Source organism: Lactuca serriola, chromosome 7 (genome assembly GCF_051521515.1).
Source record: "Lactuca serriola cultivar US96UC23 chromosome 7, Lser_US96UC23_V15, whole genome shotgun sequence".
Classification (NCBI taxonomy): Eukaryota; Viridiplantae; Streptophyta; class Magnoliopsida; order Asterales; family Asteraceae; genus Lactuca; species Lactuca serriola.
The window spans coordinates 26,885,021-26,902,134 of NC_136414.1; the positions used below are offsets into that span (position 1 = coordinate 26,885,021).

General features: G+C 36.7%; 1 protein-coding gene across 1 annotated transcript; it reads left to right on the forward strand.

The window, feature by feature from the left end:
- The first annotated feature begins 1,099 nt into the window (after nucleotides 1-1,099).
- Nucleotides 1,100-6,212, forward strand: VAL3 (VP1/ABI3-like 3). Its single transcript, XM_079009291.1, has 11 exons — nucleotides 1,100-1,512; nucleotides 2,395-2,476; nucleotides 2,872-2,970; nucleotides 3,057-3,357; nucleotides 3,523-3,841; nucleotides 4,230-4,326; nucleotides 4,439-4,613; nucleotides 4,713-4,792; nucleotides 4,893-5,165; nucleotides 5,242-5,290; nucleotides 5,535-6,212. The coding sequence occupies exons 1-11, from the start codon at nucleotides 1,388-1,390 to the stop codon at nucleotides 5,960-5,962; spliced, it is 2,028 nt and encodes a 675-aa protein (XP_078865417.1). The 5' UTR covers nucleotides 1,100-1,387; the 3' UTR covers nucleotides 5,963-6,212.
- Nucleotides 6,213-17,114: the final 10,902 nt, after the last annotated feature.

A 17,114-nucleotide genomic window follows, 5' to 3' on the forward strand; every position in this document is an offset into this window, starting at 1 on the left:
CTTCTAACATGAGTATGTCCAGTGTACACAAGTGTACGTCCAACATACTAGGGAGCGCGTAGTACGCTCAACGTACCCTTATGTACGCACAATGTACTCCTCCTAATCCCAAAATCGCAATTTAGCCTTTAGACTTTTCATGGCTTCACCCTTCCATCCCCAGTGAGTATAAATGACAATTCTTGGGATGCTATATATATATATATATATATATATATATATATATATATATATATATATATGTAAAGCTTTAATAGCTCCCATTTAAGGCCTTATCACTTAGTCAATATATAACCAAATAAGTCGTTTGCAAAGTAAAATATAACTAAAATAGTTAACTGAATGGTGAAAAATCAAATCAATTGGACTGAAGTAGTTATGAAAATTTAAAATTGATTCTACAAATTTATGAAACGCACAAACAACTTTAATAGCCATGCTTGGAGTCCAATCAGTAGATATATAACCAAATAAGGCGTTTTCTAAAGTCTAAAATGTAGTCAAAACAATGAACTATATGTTTGGAAAAAAAATTCAGGTTAACCAAACTTCTAATGAAGTAGTTATAACAATTTAAAGTTGAACAATATTTTTCCATAATGTTTAAATAATCCCAACAACATTAACATCCCTGTTTATGGTCATGTAAGTTAGTCAATATATAACGAAATAAGGCACTTCCAGAATCTAAAATGTAACCAAAACAATGAACTACATGTTGAAATAAAATTCATGTCAACCGATAAATACCCTAAATCCGATATAACTAAAATTGATAAAATCGAAACCAAAATTGAAGGATTACAAGAACTAATAATCGGACCGAGAACGCTAATACTATACCGGTTCGGTTTTTCAGTCAACATGTCCATTCATGTGATATTAATGTGACTCGTAACAGTTTAGCATTTGTCACAATGACAAAAATTATGTCTTCCATTGGGCTTTTATTTAGAAAATGAAACTAACATGACTGAAGTGCAAAGTAGTGGAATGTTGAAGGGGCAAAGTTGGACAACGTGGATTCTATATACCCACTAGAATTAAAAACAAAACCCTGACACATATAAGTCCCCTATATGTCTATAGATACAGCCTATATATATACGCAGAAATCACACACTCTCCTCTCTCTCTCTCTCTCTCTCTCTCTCTCTAGAACCCTCTGCAAGGAAGTAACCCGTAGCTCTGTTTGCCTCACACGAACACTCATAAAAGACTAGCAAAATGCCATCTTAGGGTTCTAAATTTCGAATTCCCTAAGGGTTTATTGATGAGTTTTGCGATGAAATTGTTTGTTTCTTTTTACTCAATCATCACCTCTCTAGGTTTTCCGTGAGGGAGGAAGATTTTGGTTGAGTTTGAAGTGTACTTATTGCGGCCGTTGATGGCTTCGTCTTCCGGTTCAACGAAGCTGTGCTTCAATTCGACTTGTAAAGAGGCTCTGGAAGTCCCTAGACAAGGTTGGCTTTGCCGGACGGGAGACTTCGCTGACCTCTGCGATCGATGCTCGTAAAATCCCTTTACTATTTAGTTATCCTTTGTTGTTGAAAGAATGCTACTGATTTTGTGTTTTCTGTTTGAAAATTCGGCGTTGTTTTGTTCTGTTATTCTGATGCTGTTGCTTGTATCCTAAGTAATATTTGATTGGATATTTCGGTAATTTGTTGTGGAAGTTAGGTTTCGGAAATGGGGAGCTTAGTGCTACACGATTAACCATTATTGTTTATAGTGAAAGATAATTGAAGGTTAATTGCAGACTTTTCCGTCAAGGTTCATGGTTCTGCATGATCCTTAAAAACTATGAATGTGATTGATTTTTGGACCTCTCAATGTCTTTTTTCTGAATAATAGACTCTCTGATACATACATAGTTTTTGTTCATGTCGCCTTTATAAAGCAAGCAATACAATAGTTAGGTATGAAGAGGTTTAAAGAGGGAAGCAGAAAGAACATTAAAAGTTGTTGAATCTTGGGCGAGGGTTTTTCAAGATGGTAGTAACAGGCAAAACAAGCTTCCCCATTTTAAATGAAATCTTAGTTAGAACTCAATAAGAATTGGAAATAAAAACCCTTGAATGGTGTTCCTTGTTTAAGAAGTTATATGTGTGTTTGTTTTTTTTCTAGGAAAAAGAGGAATCATTGGGTCGATTTTTAGTAAACACCATGAAACACGATTAATAATGTTTTCAGTTAAAAATGCAAAGTCACAAACATGTGCAGATGCAGATTAACTATCAGTTACCATGCCAGATTAGCTTATGATCATTGAAGTATGATGACCTCATAGACTCTTGTGCTTGGGTGCTTCTATATTTTCTTTTTGGTTTCCTTTTCTATTAGTTTCTTTCTAATTTATGAAACACTCCCAATTCTTGTTCAATTTGACTCCAGTTCTGCTTTTAAAGATGGAAAATTCTGTAATACATACCACATGAATGCTTCTGGTTGGAGATGTTGTGAGTCTTGTGGAAAGGTTAGAAATCTATCAAGACTAATTAGCTGAGTTAACATCTTTCCTTCTTTATCTTTATTTGGTCACCTCATCTACGCATGATATTGTCTATACAAGGAAACATACACTTTGCATGTATTTTTTTATGACAACTAAAGAAACTAAAGGACATATTATAATATTTTCTACTTTTAGAAATTACAGATATTTCCTTTACATTCTTTAGTTGTCATAAAAAATACACGCAACCTGGCTGTTTCTTTGTAGAAATATCGTGAGTATAGGAGGCAAAATAGGCAAATCATCATGTAGAAAATGGACTTTATCTCATCTTTAACTACCATCATAATATAAATCTCTAAATTCTTATGTTGGAAGTTGTCTTTTTATAATAATGAACCCATTATGCTTTACAGCAAATTCATTGTGGATGCATAGTGTCATTCCACATGTTCATATTGTTGGATGCTGGAGGAATTGAGTGTATCAACTGTGCAAAATCAGAATACATCTTGGTAACCACAATTAGCCTCACTTCCTGCTTCTGATTATTTTCAATATTATTTCATTAACTTTTTCTTTATTGTATTTGATGATTTAGACACCAAATCCTACATGGCCATCTTCTCCCCACTTTCTCACGGGTCCCGCTGAGAGAATTCGAGATATTTCATCCAAAAATTGGAGATCAATAGCAGGATCAGGTCCTGTGCCATGGAAGCAAGCACCTTATCTCTTCAATTCTTCTAAACTTCAACCTGATTTCCTCTCTAACATTGATAAACCTCTTTCAAGGGAACAATTAACTTCATGTTCATTGACTAGAAGTATAATACATGATCCTTCTGAAAGATTAGTGAATGACAGCTGGCAGATGACCGGTGATAGAGCCAAAGCCACTGGTAAGATTTTGTTAGTTAAAAAGAGTGTAAATTGTGTAGAATAGCAACATACTTTCCTCTCACTTAAATAAGAGTAAAGTACGCTGATTTTCCCTTAAAAAGAAGTTAAAACTTGTTTAATTGTTACTTAAATAAGTTTTACATACCTGATTGTTTTGTTTTCAGGGGTACAGTATGATGGAAAACATAATTTGTTTCAATCTTTCTTTTCAAATGAACTTGCTACCCCTGTTTCTAGTTTACCAGCAACATTCATGGCACAAGATCAAAAGAGTGAAAAAGGAAAAGCATCTGGACAATTTTGCCCTCCACCATCAGTAGGGAAATGTTGCTCCAGTAGTAATACTAATAGTCCACCTGGCACATCTCTTGAAAGTCAAACTTACAGTGGAAAGGGTCAAGGAGAAAAACGGGGTCGACATCAGTTAATTCCCCGATATTGGCCTCGGTTAACAGATCAAGAACTACAACAGATCTCTGGAGGGTATCATCCTATTTTCAAATACCCTTTTTTTCATATGGTTATATAATATCTATTTACTAGTACTTAGGTGTTGTTTCTTTTTGACTTTTTTTGACTTTTTGAGCTTAATTGATTATTATCTAATACCTATGATTATTGTTAAAAAATTTCATCAGTATTGGGAAACTTGTTTGTTGGAAGGTAAGGGTAAAATGGTCATTTAGTCTCTCGTCCAGACTAACAGACCTTTTGTAAACATACATCATTACCAATTTGGCCACTTTACCCTTACAAGACTTGATGGGGAAAAAAGAAACAACCCCTTGATGGTTAGTAGCATAAAGGGCATTATCATGCTCTTAAATTCATAATTTTAAGAGTAATCTTATTATCTTTAATGATGTAATAGGTCAAATGCCAAAATTACCCCTTTGTTTGAGAAAGTGTTGAGTGCTAGTGATGCTGGGAGGATAGGGCGATTGGTGCTGCCAAAAAAATGTGCAGAGGTATGCAGTTTTGGTTTTTGGTAATGAGATGAATAAATAAACTTTTATAAAAATAATAGAACCATTCAAGATTTTTTATTTATTATTTATATATATATTTTTTGTGATACAGGCTTATCTTCCACCAATTTCTCAGCCTGAAGGTTACCCCCTTGTAGTTCAAGATTTAAAGGGAAAAGATTGGGTGTTACAGTTTAGATTTTGGCCTAATAATAATAGTAGAATGTATGTTCTAGAAGGAGTCACTCCATGTATACAGTCCATGCAGTTGCAAGCTGGTGATACAGGTAAAAGACATAAATGCCCTCATCTTCATCATCTCTTTTTCTTTTTATTAATACTTGTGGTCATCTTCTTAGCTATTCAGTTTTTCTATTTTTGTTCAGTAACATTTAGTAGGTTAGAGCCTGAAGGAAAACTTGTGATGGGATTCAGAAAAGCATCACCCTCTTCTCCATCTTATCATGTCAGTCTTTTTCCTTAACCAATTTCTCTGCTGTGTAAAAGACATAAATGCCCTTACAACTTTTGTTTAAGTTGCTCCAACCAATGTTTCTTGACTGCAGGTCACCGAGGTTTCTACTCATGAAGAAACTTCAAAGGGTAGTTTCGGAAATAAATCTAGAAATCCAGATGGGACATGGGCAGAAGTTGATAAAATTGCTAAAAGGAAGAAGGGGGGAAAGATGTGTTCAAATAACAAACATGTTAAACCTAATGATGAAGAGATAGTTCGAGTAAATGTTACTTTAGAACAAGTTCAAGGATTGTTGAGACCACCTCTTACTAATTCCTCCACCATTGTGGTTATTGAGGGTGTTGAATTTGAGGATTTTCAGGTGAAAAGATACTCTAAAAATATTCAATTCATCATCTTGGTTTATTTATTTCTCATGACATTGCTGAATGTAACAGGAGGAACCGATTATAGGGAGTCCTACAAACTTTTCAACGATTAGTCACGGTACAAATCACTTTTGACCAACTTTTGTCAGACTGTATTGTGTTTGACATGCATTGAACTGGGACTCAGACTGATGTCAATGTGAAAAAAATTACAATATTTTATCCTCTATCGAAAAAGGTGGAGTAGGGACTCGAGCTTTATCTCTCTGTCTGTGCAAAAGACGTAAATACCCTTTTTACAAAAAAAGAAACTTTCTTGCATAATTTGTGCTAATCTATCTATCTATCGGTATTGTTGTTAGCATCTTGTAACAAGAACGAATCAGAAAACCAAGGACTTGATGCGCTTGCTAATTTAGCAATCCAAGATGGCAAGGCTACAAAGTCGCCAAGTGGCACCAATCACAAATCGGTTTCTGTACACCATGGAGATGAGAAACATTTAGAGAAAGAAGTAGGGAATGTGGGACAGAATCCAAATGAATTGATGTATGCCGACGTTATTCGGTATAATAATAACCAAAACCAGAAAATGGGCCCCAGTCAAAGTATTGAAAAAGTATCTACTAGTCAGTCGTTTAAAAGTCAAAATATTGACTTGAATATACAACCTGAACGTGAAGAAGAATGTTCTCCGGTTTCTGATATGGGGATCATGATGTTAGTTCAAGAATCTACACATAGATACATAAGGCAACAGAAGCTATCATTTAATGATGTAAATTCATGAGGGTGGAAGCTATTTTTGTTAAGTGGCTCATTTTGTTGATGATTTGGTAAGATTTAAAAAAAAAAAAAAAAGAAGGCATTATTAGAGCTTTGTCGAGTTTTATAGTTTCGTGTATGTAAACAAGATCCTAGAAGCTAACTTTTGACATGCTCTAGATTTTTAGAAGTACATAATTTCCTTTTTTTTTTTCGGTGTAATTACATTTTTTTTGTGTTGAGAGTTTGATTTTAAGTCGTTTGCATTGAATGTAGCCTACTATTGCATCTTTTACATGAACATATAATCATAAGCTTTGGAACTTATGGCACATTACATGCGATAATTCCTTTAAGATTCAGGAGATGGGTGATGTGCCACCCTTTAAGATTCTCGAATATCATGTATGAGATGCAAAATTAGTGCAGGTTGAATACAACATTGATTAAACTTACGCACGTGACACCCTATAGTGCATGTCGTATACAACATTGTTAAAGTGTTGAAAAAAGTAATAACACGTACATATAAATGTAGCTGTAAATTTATATGTATATGTATGTGCAAAGGAGTTAACAAATAACTATGAATGTATCTATGTATGTGTGTGTAAATAAGGGAACAGTTTCCCATTAATCCGAATAGATACATATATAAGTATGTAAGTGTGTAAAAGACGTTAATAAAAGCTTATAAGTGTATCTGTACATATAGACATATGTATGAACGAAAAGAGGATGAGAAATGGTTACTAATGTATATAGCATATATACGTCTACGTGTGTGGATGACTTGTCTACGTGTGTGGATGACTTGACTGGATGTAAAAAGGTTAATAAATGACTAACAACCTATCCATACACATATGAATAGGTGTATGCCTAATAATGAAACACATAACATGTAGAAAACATGAAACATTAAGTTGCTAAATGACTATGAGAATATCAAGATTGTTGGGAACTTCTGAGAATTGAGTGTGGCCGTAAGGCGTGTCTTGGTCGAAGTCGATGGCTTGGAGTGGTCTCCAAGTAACTCGGAGTGTTCTCCAAGTTGTTCTAGATTCCTAGTATTTCCTTGAGCAATAAGGAATGCAGTAAAAAGGAAAGTTTTGCTAGATTACATTTAGGAATCCTAATTATATTCTGATGTGTTTTTATATCCGGTATATATAGATGTTAGGATCGTGTAATCGTTTTTAAGAGATCGCAGTTTTTTAGTGAGTTTTTACTTCAATAAAAGTTCATGCGAGTTTATGCAGTATTCTTTATTTTCGTTTCCTGTTTACCACTTTAATTGGTATCAGAGCGAACTAGTGTTCGAATTTCTGGTTTGCAAAAGGGTGTACCTGCGACAGATTACAACAGAAGAAGGAGTTCTCATTTCGTTTTCAGAGAGACTACTGGTGAAAAGAACCTGAATAGAAAAAAAAAAACTGCTCAAAATCTATGACAGAAGAAAAACTTGCGATTAAAGAAGCTTTCTTGTGCTTGTGTGGAGAACCTGAGCAGTGCACCATCTGTGTCTGGTTTTTCACAAATACCTGTTCATGTTAGGTTTATGTTTTTCTGTTTTTTGCTTGTGTTTGAAGCAAAATTGCCATTTGTTTTCCGTCCTTGAGAAGACCAAAGATCTGCCATTTTTTTCTTGTTTGAGATCAGAGAAGGAATTAGTGTGGAGAACCTGATCAGAAAAAAGAAAAAAACCAAATCAGTGAACCATCAGTTTTTCGTGTGCTTGCATACCTAAATCAACAACTTGACAGTTTGGGTAAAATATGAAATCGTTTAATGATGACAAGAGAAGGAAGTTCATCATAGCCATCAACAAAAGAACCTACCTCATTGACATTCCAATGCCCATCTTTAACATCGACGAACTATACAATTTAGAGGATGCACATGGAGGTGCTACTCAGGATTCATGACGTATAGGATGTTGTTGACCGGCCGGATTAGATGACAACAAGAAGAACAACATCGTGAAGGGTTTGTTGTTCCATTCTATACCAGAAGATTTAATACTCCAAATTGGTAACCTACAAACCGGCAAGGAGATGTGGGATGCGATTAAAACCCGTAGCCTTGGAGCTGATTGAGTAAAGGAAGCAAGGCTCCAAACATTGACTACTGAGTTCGAGAACATCAAGATGAGTGATACAAGTACGATAGACGATTTCGCTGCAAAATTATCCAGAATTGCTTCGAAATCTTCTTCACTTGGAGAGGTTATTAATGAACAAAAGCTTGCGAAGAAGTTTCTCTCGGGCCTTCGTAGGCGATTTGTGCATATTGTAGCAGCTCTTGAACAAGTCTTTGATCTTAAGATGATAGGCTTTAAAACACAAGTAAAGCTACTCTATTCTAAAACAAAATCGTCCAACCGAAACAATGATCGAATCAACAAGAGGTAGAGCTCGATGTTCAAATTATCGTGGTAGAGGACGTGGTCGAGGTAACACACAAGATCACAGTCACTCAGAATCCTCTAAAAATTGTGAAGATCAAAAGTAAAAGGGAAAACAACGCGAACAAAGAGATGTCTCAAACATCTAATGTTACTAGTGTGATAAATACGAACACTTCGCTTCAAGATGCACAACTCGAACCAAAAACCATGAGGCAAACCTTAATGAGACACGTGAACGAGATACGAATCATGAAGAATGGACGTTCTTTATGATGAATACAATTCAAGAAATGGTATTCTTGAAGGAAGACAAATATATCCCTCCAAAAATTGAAGCAAATGTTGATGAAGACATAATTTGGTACCAGGACAATGAAGCGAGCAACTACATGACAAGCAACTACTCTTATTTTTCTGAATTAAAAAAGAACATAACGGTTAAGGTGAGATTTGGAGACGGATCGTGTGTTAGCATTAAAGAAAATGATCAATTTTGTTCGAAGGTAAAAGCGGAAAGCAAAAAAAATGAAGGATATTTATTATATCTTGTCACTTCGTAGCAATGTTATTAGCATCGGACAATCTAAAATAACCGGCTGTGACATTCGAATGAAAGGTGATTTCTTAACCATGCGAGATGGAGACGGAAGATTGCTTATGAAAGTCCCTAGAAGTGAAAACTGACTTTACAAATAAAGTTGAAATTTGGTAAACCACATTGCTTGCAAGCCAAATTCAATGAAGAAGCTTGGGTATGGCACGCACGAATTAGCCACGTTAATTTTGGAACGATCGACTTGATGTACAAGCTAGCTAAAAGGGTATCGGTAATCCAACATCAAAACCAACTTTGTGAATCTTGCATGGGCAGTCGTTTGTAATGAAAGTTGTGTATAGAGCTACAAATATTCTTGAGATGGTGCATACATATTTGTGGACCGATTGATCCCTCACCTAAGCAGGTAATATTATATTTTAGTTCTTATTAATGATTATTCTAGATATATGTGGTATTTTCTTTTAAAGCACTAAAGCAATGCATCCAGAATTATTAAGAGCTTCAAGACTTCAATTAAAGAAAAAGAATCGGTAAAGAGGTCAAGAAATTTCATACGGATAGAGGTGGAGAGTTCATATCACATGAGTTGAACCGATTTTGTGATGAAGAAGGGATAGCATGTATGTTGACGGATCCTTATGCACCTCAACAAAAAGAAATTGTCGAATGGAGAAACTAGAATCTACTAGAGATGATCTAATGAAAGAAAAAAGTGTACCAAACCAGTTTTAGGGTGAAGCGATTCATCATGGAACTTACATCATAAATCGAACACCAAATCGAGCATTGATAGGTGTTACACCATTCAAGAAATTTTATGGTGAAAAACCAAACCTTGAAGATTTGAAAGTATTTGGTTGTGTTGCATATGAAAGAATAGTTTCAAAACATTTGAAGACGCTTAAAGATAGGTCCCGACCGTTGGTGTTGAAAGAAACGGGAGGATTTCGGTTATATAATCCACTTGAAAATAAAATCATTATAAGTGCCTATGCAATTTGTGATGAAAATAAGACATGGTAATGGAGTAATGAAACCAAAAATCAAGTTGGAAATCGACTGAGTACAATTATGGTCTTGCGTCGTAACGATCAAGCAACCCAATTTAATGGTGGTTCGAGCCCAAATGCAACTGAAACTGAACAACCCACCGATCAGGCCCAAAACGACCAAACCAATGACACTTCTCATGTTGGCATTTTCCCATCGCAACCTAGTGATGCTAATAATGATGCATGTTCTTTCCCACTTCAATGGTCCACTTGAGCTTTAGAGTTTCCAAGAAGATTAAATGACTACGAGCTAAATGTGGATCATTTAATGTTGACATTCGATGAAGAAACAAAGAATTTTAAAGAAGCCAAAGTGAACAAGAATTGGATCGCTACAATGAAGGCCGAAATTGACTCCATCCAGAAGAACAACACGTGGAAACTTAGCCTTTCTCCTAAAAATTCCAAACCGAATGGCTTAAGATGGTTGTAAAAAATTAAAAGAAATACGAGTGGATCAATTAAAAGGTACAAAGCACATCTAATAGCTTCAGAGTATGTACAAGAACAAGGTATTGATTTTGATAAAGTATTCACGCCAATAGCTCGCCTCAAGACAATAAGAGTGTTGATTGCTCTTGCAGCCAGGAACGGATGGAAGATTCATCACTTGGACATAAAAATGGAATTCTTGTATGGTGAATTAAAAGAAGAAGTGCACGATAGCCAACCAGAAGGTTTCGTGAAGCAAGGTGAAGAAAGGAAGTATACAAATTGGCAAAAGCTTTATATGGTGTTCGAGAGTCTCCAAGAGCATGGAATTTGAAACTTAATAATGTGTTGAAAAAAAGGATTTTCAATGATGGATGCAAGAAAATTCGGTTTATAGAAAGGTTTCAAATGGAGAATATATAATTGTTGCAGTTTATGTAGATGATTTATTCATGATGAGAACAAATCTAGAGTTCATAAACCAATTCACGAATGGCGTTACAATTTGAAATGTTGGACCGTGGTGAACTAACTTGCTACTTGGGTATTGAAGTATTACAAGAAAATAGTTGTGTAAAGGTGAAGCAAGAAAGTTATTCCATGAAAATTCTAAAAGAAGTTGGTATGGAATACTGTAATTCAACTCAATGTCCTATGGAGCCAAGACTAAAATTGTCTAAAGTTAAAGATGAGCCTAAAACTCTTTATTGAAAACTAGTGGGTTGCTTACGTTGCACATTCGTCCCGATTTGGCATATTCGGTTGGAGTAATTAGTCGTTACATGAAATGTCCAAGAGAATCTCACGTACGTGCTATTAAGCAAATTATTCGTTACTTGCATGGTACAACATCTTTTGGGATAATTTATAAACAAAGTAAAGATATGAGCTTGCTAGGTTACAGTGATAGCATCCATAATGTCAATGTTGATGATGGTAGAAGTATAACATGACATGTTTTCTAACTTGGTGACTCACCTATCACTTGGTGCTCCCAGAAGCAAGATATAGTAGCATCATCCTCTTGTGAAGCTAAGTTAATGGTAGCTACTATAACTGCATGTCAGGCAATTTGTTTAAGGGAGTTGTTGGCTAAACTAGCAACAATGAAGAAACATAAGGTACTAATTCTTATAGACAACAAATCAGCAATAGCACTATCAAAGAATCATGTCTTTCATGGAATAAGCAAACACATCCACACTTGATTCCACTTCATTCGAGAGCATGTTGAAAATCAGAAAGTGATAGTTGAACATATTTTGGGAGACAAGCCACGCGCATATCAACTTATGAAGACCTTAGCTTGGATAAGGTTTGCGGAAATGAGAATGTTACTTGGCATACAAGAATTACCCTCGACTTAGAACTTCAGGGGGTGATTGTTGGGAACTTCTACAAGTTGGGTGTAGTTATAAGGCGTGTCTTGGTCTAGAAGTCGATGGCCTAGAGTGATGTCCAAATAACTTGGAGTGTTGTCAAATTTGTTCTAGATTCCTATTGTTTCCTTGAGCAATAAGTAATGCGGTAAAAAGGAAAGTTTTGTTAGATTACATTTAGGAATCCTAATTATTCTGATGTATTTTTCTAGTTCACTATATATAGATGTTAGGATCCTGTAATCGTTATTAAGAGGTTGGAGTTTTTAAGTGAGTTTTTACTTCAATAAAAGTTCCTGCGAGTTTATGTAGTACTCTTTATTTTCATTTCCTATTTACCACTCTAACTGAAAAAAAAATAGAAAGAAAACGAAGTAACTTTTAAGATGATTTAAAAAGCTTCAGAACAAATTATGTACTATGCTAGGGTTTAAAAGAATTAATGATCCAAGTAGCAGATATATAAACTAAATGTGAATGTACTTGTGTCTAGGTCTTCCTTGACAAGTTGTAGAACTTACGTGTGAAGTGAAAGAATGAATAAGTTTTCAAAATACCAAGATGAGTACATAAGAATTTTCTAAATTCTGATGTTAAATTATGTGTTGTGTGTACCTTGTGTGAGATTTTGTGGTATGATATGATGTTATATGGTATAATATGATTTCATGTGGTATAATTTTATAAGCATATATCTCCTATAAAGAAGTAAATTTGTATATGTTGTATGAGTCCTAAATCTTGTGTATCTCATAAGGTTTTCTAGTCTAACGTATTATTTTGATGTGTTTCTCAGATGCTAAGAAGTAGGATCATTTGCCATAGATATGATGACAGCTTAGAGTTATTAGCTTATTTATTTTGGGAATAGTTGAACTAACGTTATGTTGAAGTGGACACCCTTTTGTTTTGGGTTGTTGCTTATTTTTGATTTACGATCTGTGAACATTTTGCTCAGTGTTGTTTCTTTTAATTAAAACACTTGTTTTTTCCTAAAGTACATTGTATTTCCTTATGATCAATAGAAATGAGTGTTTTAATATTAGCTGATAGTACATGAAATATGTTGTAGTAAAGTAAATTGCACAGACTCTTAATGATCGTTTACATGTTAATGTTTTCTACTAGTATGCATGGAGGGAAAAAATCTATACTTCATAAAGGGTCCTTTGAAATTTGAATAAGGTTTTTCAATAAACATTGTATTTTGTTACAATTTACAAAGGATGAATACCTACAGTAAGACAGATAACAACCATCAATTTGAATACTTCTCTGCCGTTATCAGTTGCATGGTATATTAGTTTCCAAATATTATTTGAAGCTTAATTCTAGCAAAGTAATTTGATTGGTTATTCAATAATTTATAGATTCAAATGTTTAAAAATTAATTGTGTTTAGAGATAACTGTATTAAAAATTTATACTAACATAACTATACTATACATTTAATAACAATATGTTGCTTTGCCTAAGCAATGGGACTTTAATAACCAATTACCCCATGTGTTGAGAATGTTCTTGAAAGGAGAATTCGCAAATGTTCAACATGGAGGATATACCACATAGATGTCAACAACTATCATGTGACTAACAACCATAAAGATAGTGTCGTTAACCTACAAGATAAGACATGTACATCTAGAAAATAGCAATGTATTAGTATACCATGTGTATCATACTTCAATGAACATACTCATCATTTAAATAATAATCTTTAAAAAAAATGAATACCAAAGTGTAATCCTTTCACACATATATAACAAAGTACATCCTAAACCATAAACCTTAAACCTTAATGAACCAAACCTCGCTTAATTGAGTAAGTGCTAGTGGTTCTTCCTTGTAGAAACGTAAGTCGTTAGACATAGCTTATATGAATCGACACCATGGCTTACTTGACAGGTAACCTAAACCTGTTGATGTCTATATAATTTTTGATAGTTCTTGAATGTGAATAAAGGTCTAGGTCCAGGAAAACCGAGACAATCACCATTGACACAATGGTTTTTTCATATTTCTAACTTTTTTAGATTTCTTACACTTTGAATTTGTTGTAACATGTATAAAGTTAAACAAAATTAATGATATTCATTACATTTTATTGTGAAAAAAGAAAGAAAAAAAAATAATCCGGAATCTGGAATCCAATGAACCTCCTAATAAGGCTCGAAGCTCTTTATAGTCCGACATAATATAAAATCTTTTGTCCGAAATACATTTTTAAGCCAAAATCAAGTGATCATAAAAGTTTGTCATTTTTTGGAAAAACCTAACTATTCGCCATATATGCCAATGATAGAGAAGATGTAACATCCGGTTTCCCAAGTATTATATTTGTTCTTTTATTTTTGGGTGTTGAGGGGAGACTCGGCAGGTTGGCGTCTAGACTCGCCGAGTATGGTCGCGGATTCGTATGCGAGTTCACAGCTGGACTCGGCGAGTTCATGAGTGGACTCGGCGAGTCCACGCTGTTTAATGAAACCCTAATTTCCAGGGTTTGAGACCTATTTAAAGGGTCTTAGGGCCGTCATTTGCGGCCACCAACCCCCAGAGAGAAACCCTAAGAGATCTAGAGCGTTTGTGAGGAGAGAGAGGCCATTCTTGAACCTTTTGTGGGTGTTTTTGCAAGAAGGAAGTGTTCAAGGCAAGAGGAGGCTAAAGGAGGTGTGATTTCGGTGGTTTTTGAGCTCATAGAGATTGTATTGAGGTATTATTCTCAGACCTTCTTCAGTTTTTGGTGTTGATTCTTAGTGTTAGGGTTTTCTAACCCTTTTAGAGGTTGATTAAGTGGAGCATTTGGTCCCTTCTCGAGTTTGTTTTCTGGATCTGGACCCAAAGAGGTCCAGAGGCCTTAACCCTTGGAGCTTTATGAGTCCTTTTGGGAGCCATGAGCTAGGAATGTCATTTTTGGGGCTAAATCACCATTTTGGACCATTTAGATGTTTTATGAGTGCCAAGGTCCGAACTTTACGTGATTATCATGCTTGGGGAGGCCAAATCTATGATTGTATGGAACAGATTTGACCTCAGGAGTTGTATAGAGTTTGTGCATGGCATGAACTCAACGAGTTCGAAGAACAGACTCGGCGAGTAGTATGAAGGTTGCCCGTTAATCACTCAGTGAGTGGACTTGCCGAGTTGGGGAATAACTCGGTGAGTCAGGGAGAGTTAGGGGAGTCTGAGTTCAAGTTGGAACTCGTCGAGTTGTTCTTGAGACTCGGCGAGTTGAGTCGGGGTGGCCCCGCGATTCATGTCAGGTGGAACTCGTCGAGTCAGAGGAAGTACTCGACGTGCCAATAGAGGGACTAAGAGAGTCAGTGGACACGTGTAGACTCGCCGAGTCGCCCTAGTGCACTCGACGAGTCGGGTCAAAGTTTGACCGTTGACCTTGTTGACTTTTAGGGTTGAACACAGTTGTATTTATGAGAGTATTTACTTTCTGTGATTAGGCGGAGGCTAGATCACATTTCTACCGAGTCAGATACTTACCGAGACATCGAGGTGAGTCTTCTCACTATACGTTACCTAGAGTGGTATTATGTGTTGACCACAGGGTCTTATGTGTTACGTATGAGTTTTTGTGCTATGTGATATATGTATGTGTATGATGTTATAGATCGGACCGGAGGGTCCAACGAGCTATGACCGGACCAGAGGGTCTAACGAGCTACGGGACTGGAGGGTCCCGCTGAGACACATCGACCGGAAGGTCGTATTATAGCCTTGAGTGGCGTATATGTTGTATGCGGTATTTTGGGGAACTCACTAAGCATTTATGCTTACAGTTGTTGTGTTATGTGTTTCAGGTACTAGTGATGAGCGTGGGAAGGCGCCGACATGATTCGTACACACTTATGGAGTTTATGTTTGAGATTCTGGGGAGATGTTTTGTGATGATAACAATTGATACAATATGTTTTGACAATATTTTATGAGTAAATGTATGTTTTAAAAATGAAAATTTGTTTTGAAAATTTACGTTGTTACAAGTTGGTATCAGAGCCTTGGTTTGAGGGATTCGGATGCATCTTCGGGCGTATCTGAACTCAAACTGAGGATTTGAGGAAAACTTTGATAATGAAGTAAAATTTTTGAAAAGAATAAAAAGAGTTTTGAGACAAACAGAGCAGAGCCGTGTGTACGATCATCCAGCACCCGAACGGTGAATCCCCAAAAGTACCCTTACATTATGTGTTATGAGATACGTTATGTTACATTACGCATGCTAGAGTAGGCTAGGTATACATATTAGGACTAGAGTGGCCTGATTTGTGATGCCTTAGCCTAGGAGATTTCTACTGCTGAGATGCTTCGAGAGCGAGTAGATAGCAGTTAGGAGCTCATGAAGATAGATTACTTGTAATCCAAGATCCAAGGAGGAGGACTTGGAGTGAATGCTGATGCGGTGTGGTCAGTAGTATTGAGCCCGTACTACTGAAGACATCATGGTTAGGACTCGACACACACCTGAGAGCAGTGGTGTCAGCGACGAGGAGATCCGTCGATTGATTCATGAGGAGGTGGCTGCTGCTATCCGGGCTGAGATTCCCGAGATGTTTGGGGACATCAAGACCACATTGATTGAGACTTTTGATGAGCGGTATGCAACGTTGACTGAGGCTGCTGCAGCTGCAGCTACTGCTGATGTTGCTGCTGCCAGACCTCAGGGAGGTGACTCATTGTTGTTCCGGGAGTTCAGCAACACGAAGCCACCAGAGTTCGACGGGACGCATGACCCGATTGCCTCTATGAGGTGGATCTCTGACATCGAGGGATGTTTCTATACGTGTTCTTGTCCAGAGCACTTGAGGGCTCGGTTCTCCTTGAACCAGCTCCGCCTGGGAACGAAGGATTGGTGGAAGTTCGTGATGGCGAACTTCACTTTGGCTCAAATTTCCGAGGTGACCTGGGAGAGGTTCACCGCTATGTTCAGAGAGGAGTATGTTCCCCCGGTGGAGAGGGAACGGTTGATTAAGGAGTTCTTGACCCTCAAGCAGGGTACTGATTCTGTGGCAGTGATCACCAGGAAGTTTCATGAGAGGGCGATGTTTTGCCCTGAGCAGGTGTCATCTGAGCAGGCTCGTATGAGCCGTTATCTGAGTGTTCTGAGGATAGATATTCGGTAGTTCGTGGCGAACTCGACTTACCGGACATTTGCTGAGCTCCAGGAAAATACCCGGAAGAGGGAGATCGAGTTGGAGACTCAGGCCAGGGAGGAGGCCGAGTCACAGAGGGTGGATCGACGGTCGGCTCAGTCTCAGCCGGCAGCCAAGCGGGCTAGACCTGCTGATTCGAGATCTGGGGGCGCGAAGGGCCGCACTTGTGGGAAGTGTGGTAAGAGTC

Excerpts from the sequence above, each read along its gene's own strand:
- VAL3 (XM_079009291.1), top strand. The coding sequence starts at position 1,388 with ATGGCTTCGTCTTCCGGTTCAACGAAGCTGTGCTTCAATTCGACTTGT. Across the intron at positions 3,842-4,229 it reads CTACAACAGATCTCTGGAGG|GTCAAATGCCAAAATTACCC; the intron begins GTATCATCCTAT and ends ATGATGTAATAG. Across the intron at positions 4,327-4,438 it reads TGCCAAAAAAATGTGCAGAG|GCTTATCTTCCACCAATTTC; the intron begins GTATGCAGTTTT and ends TTTGTGATACAG.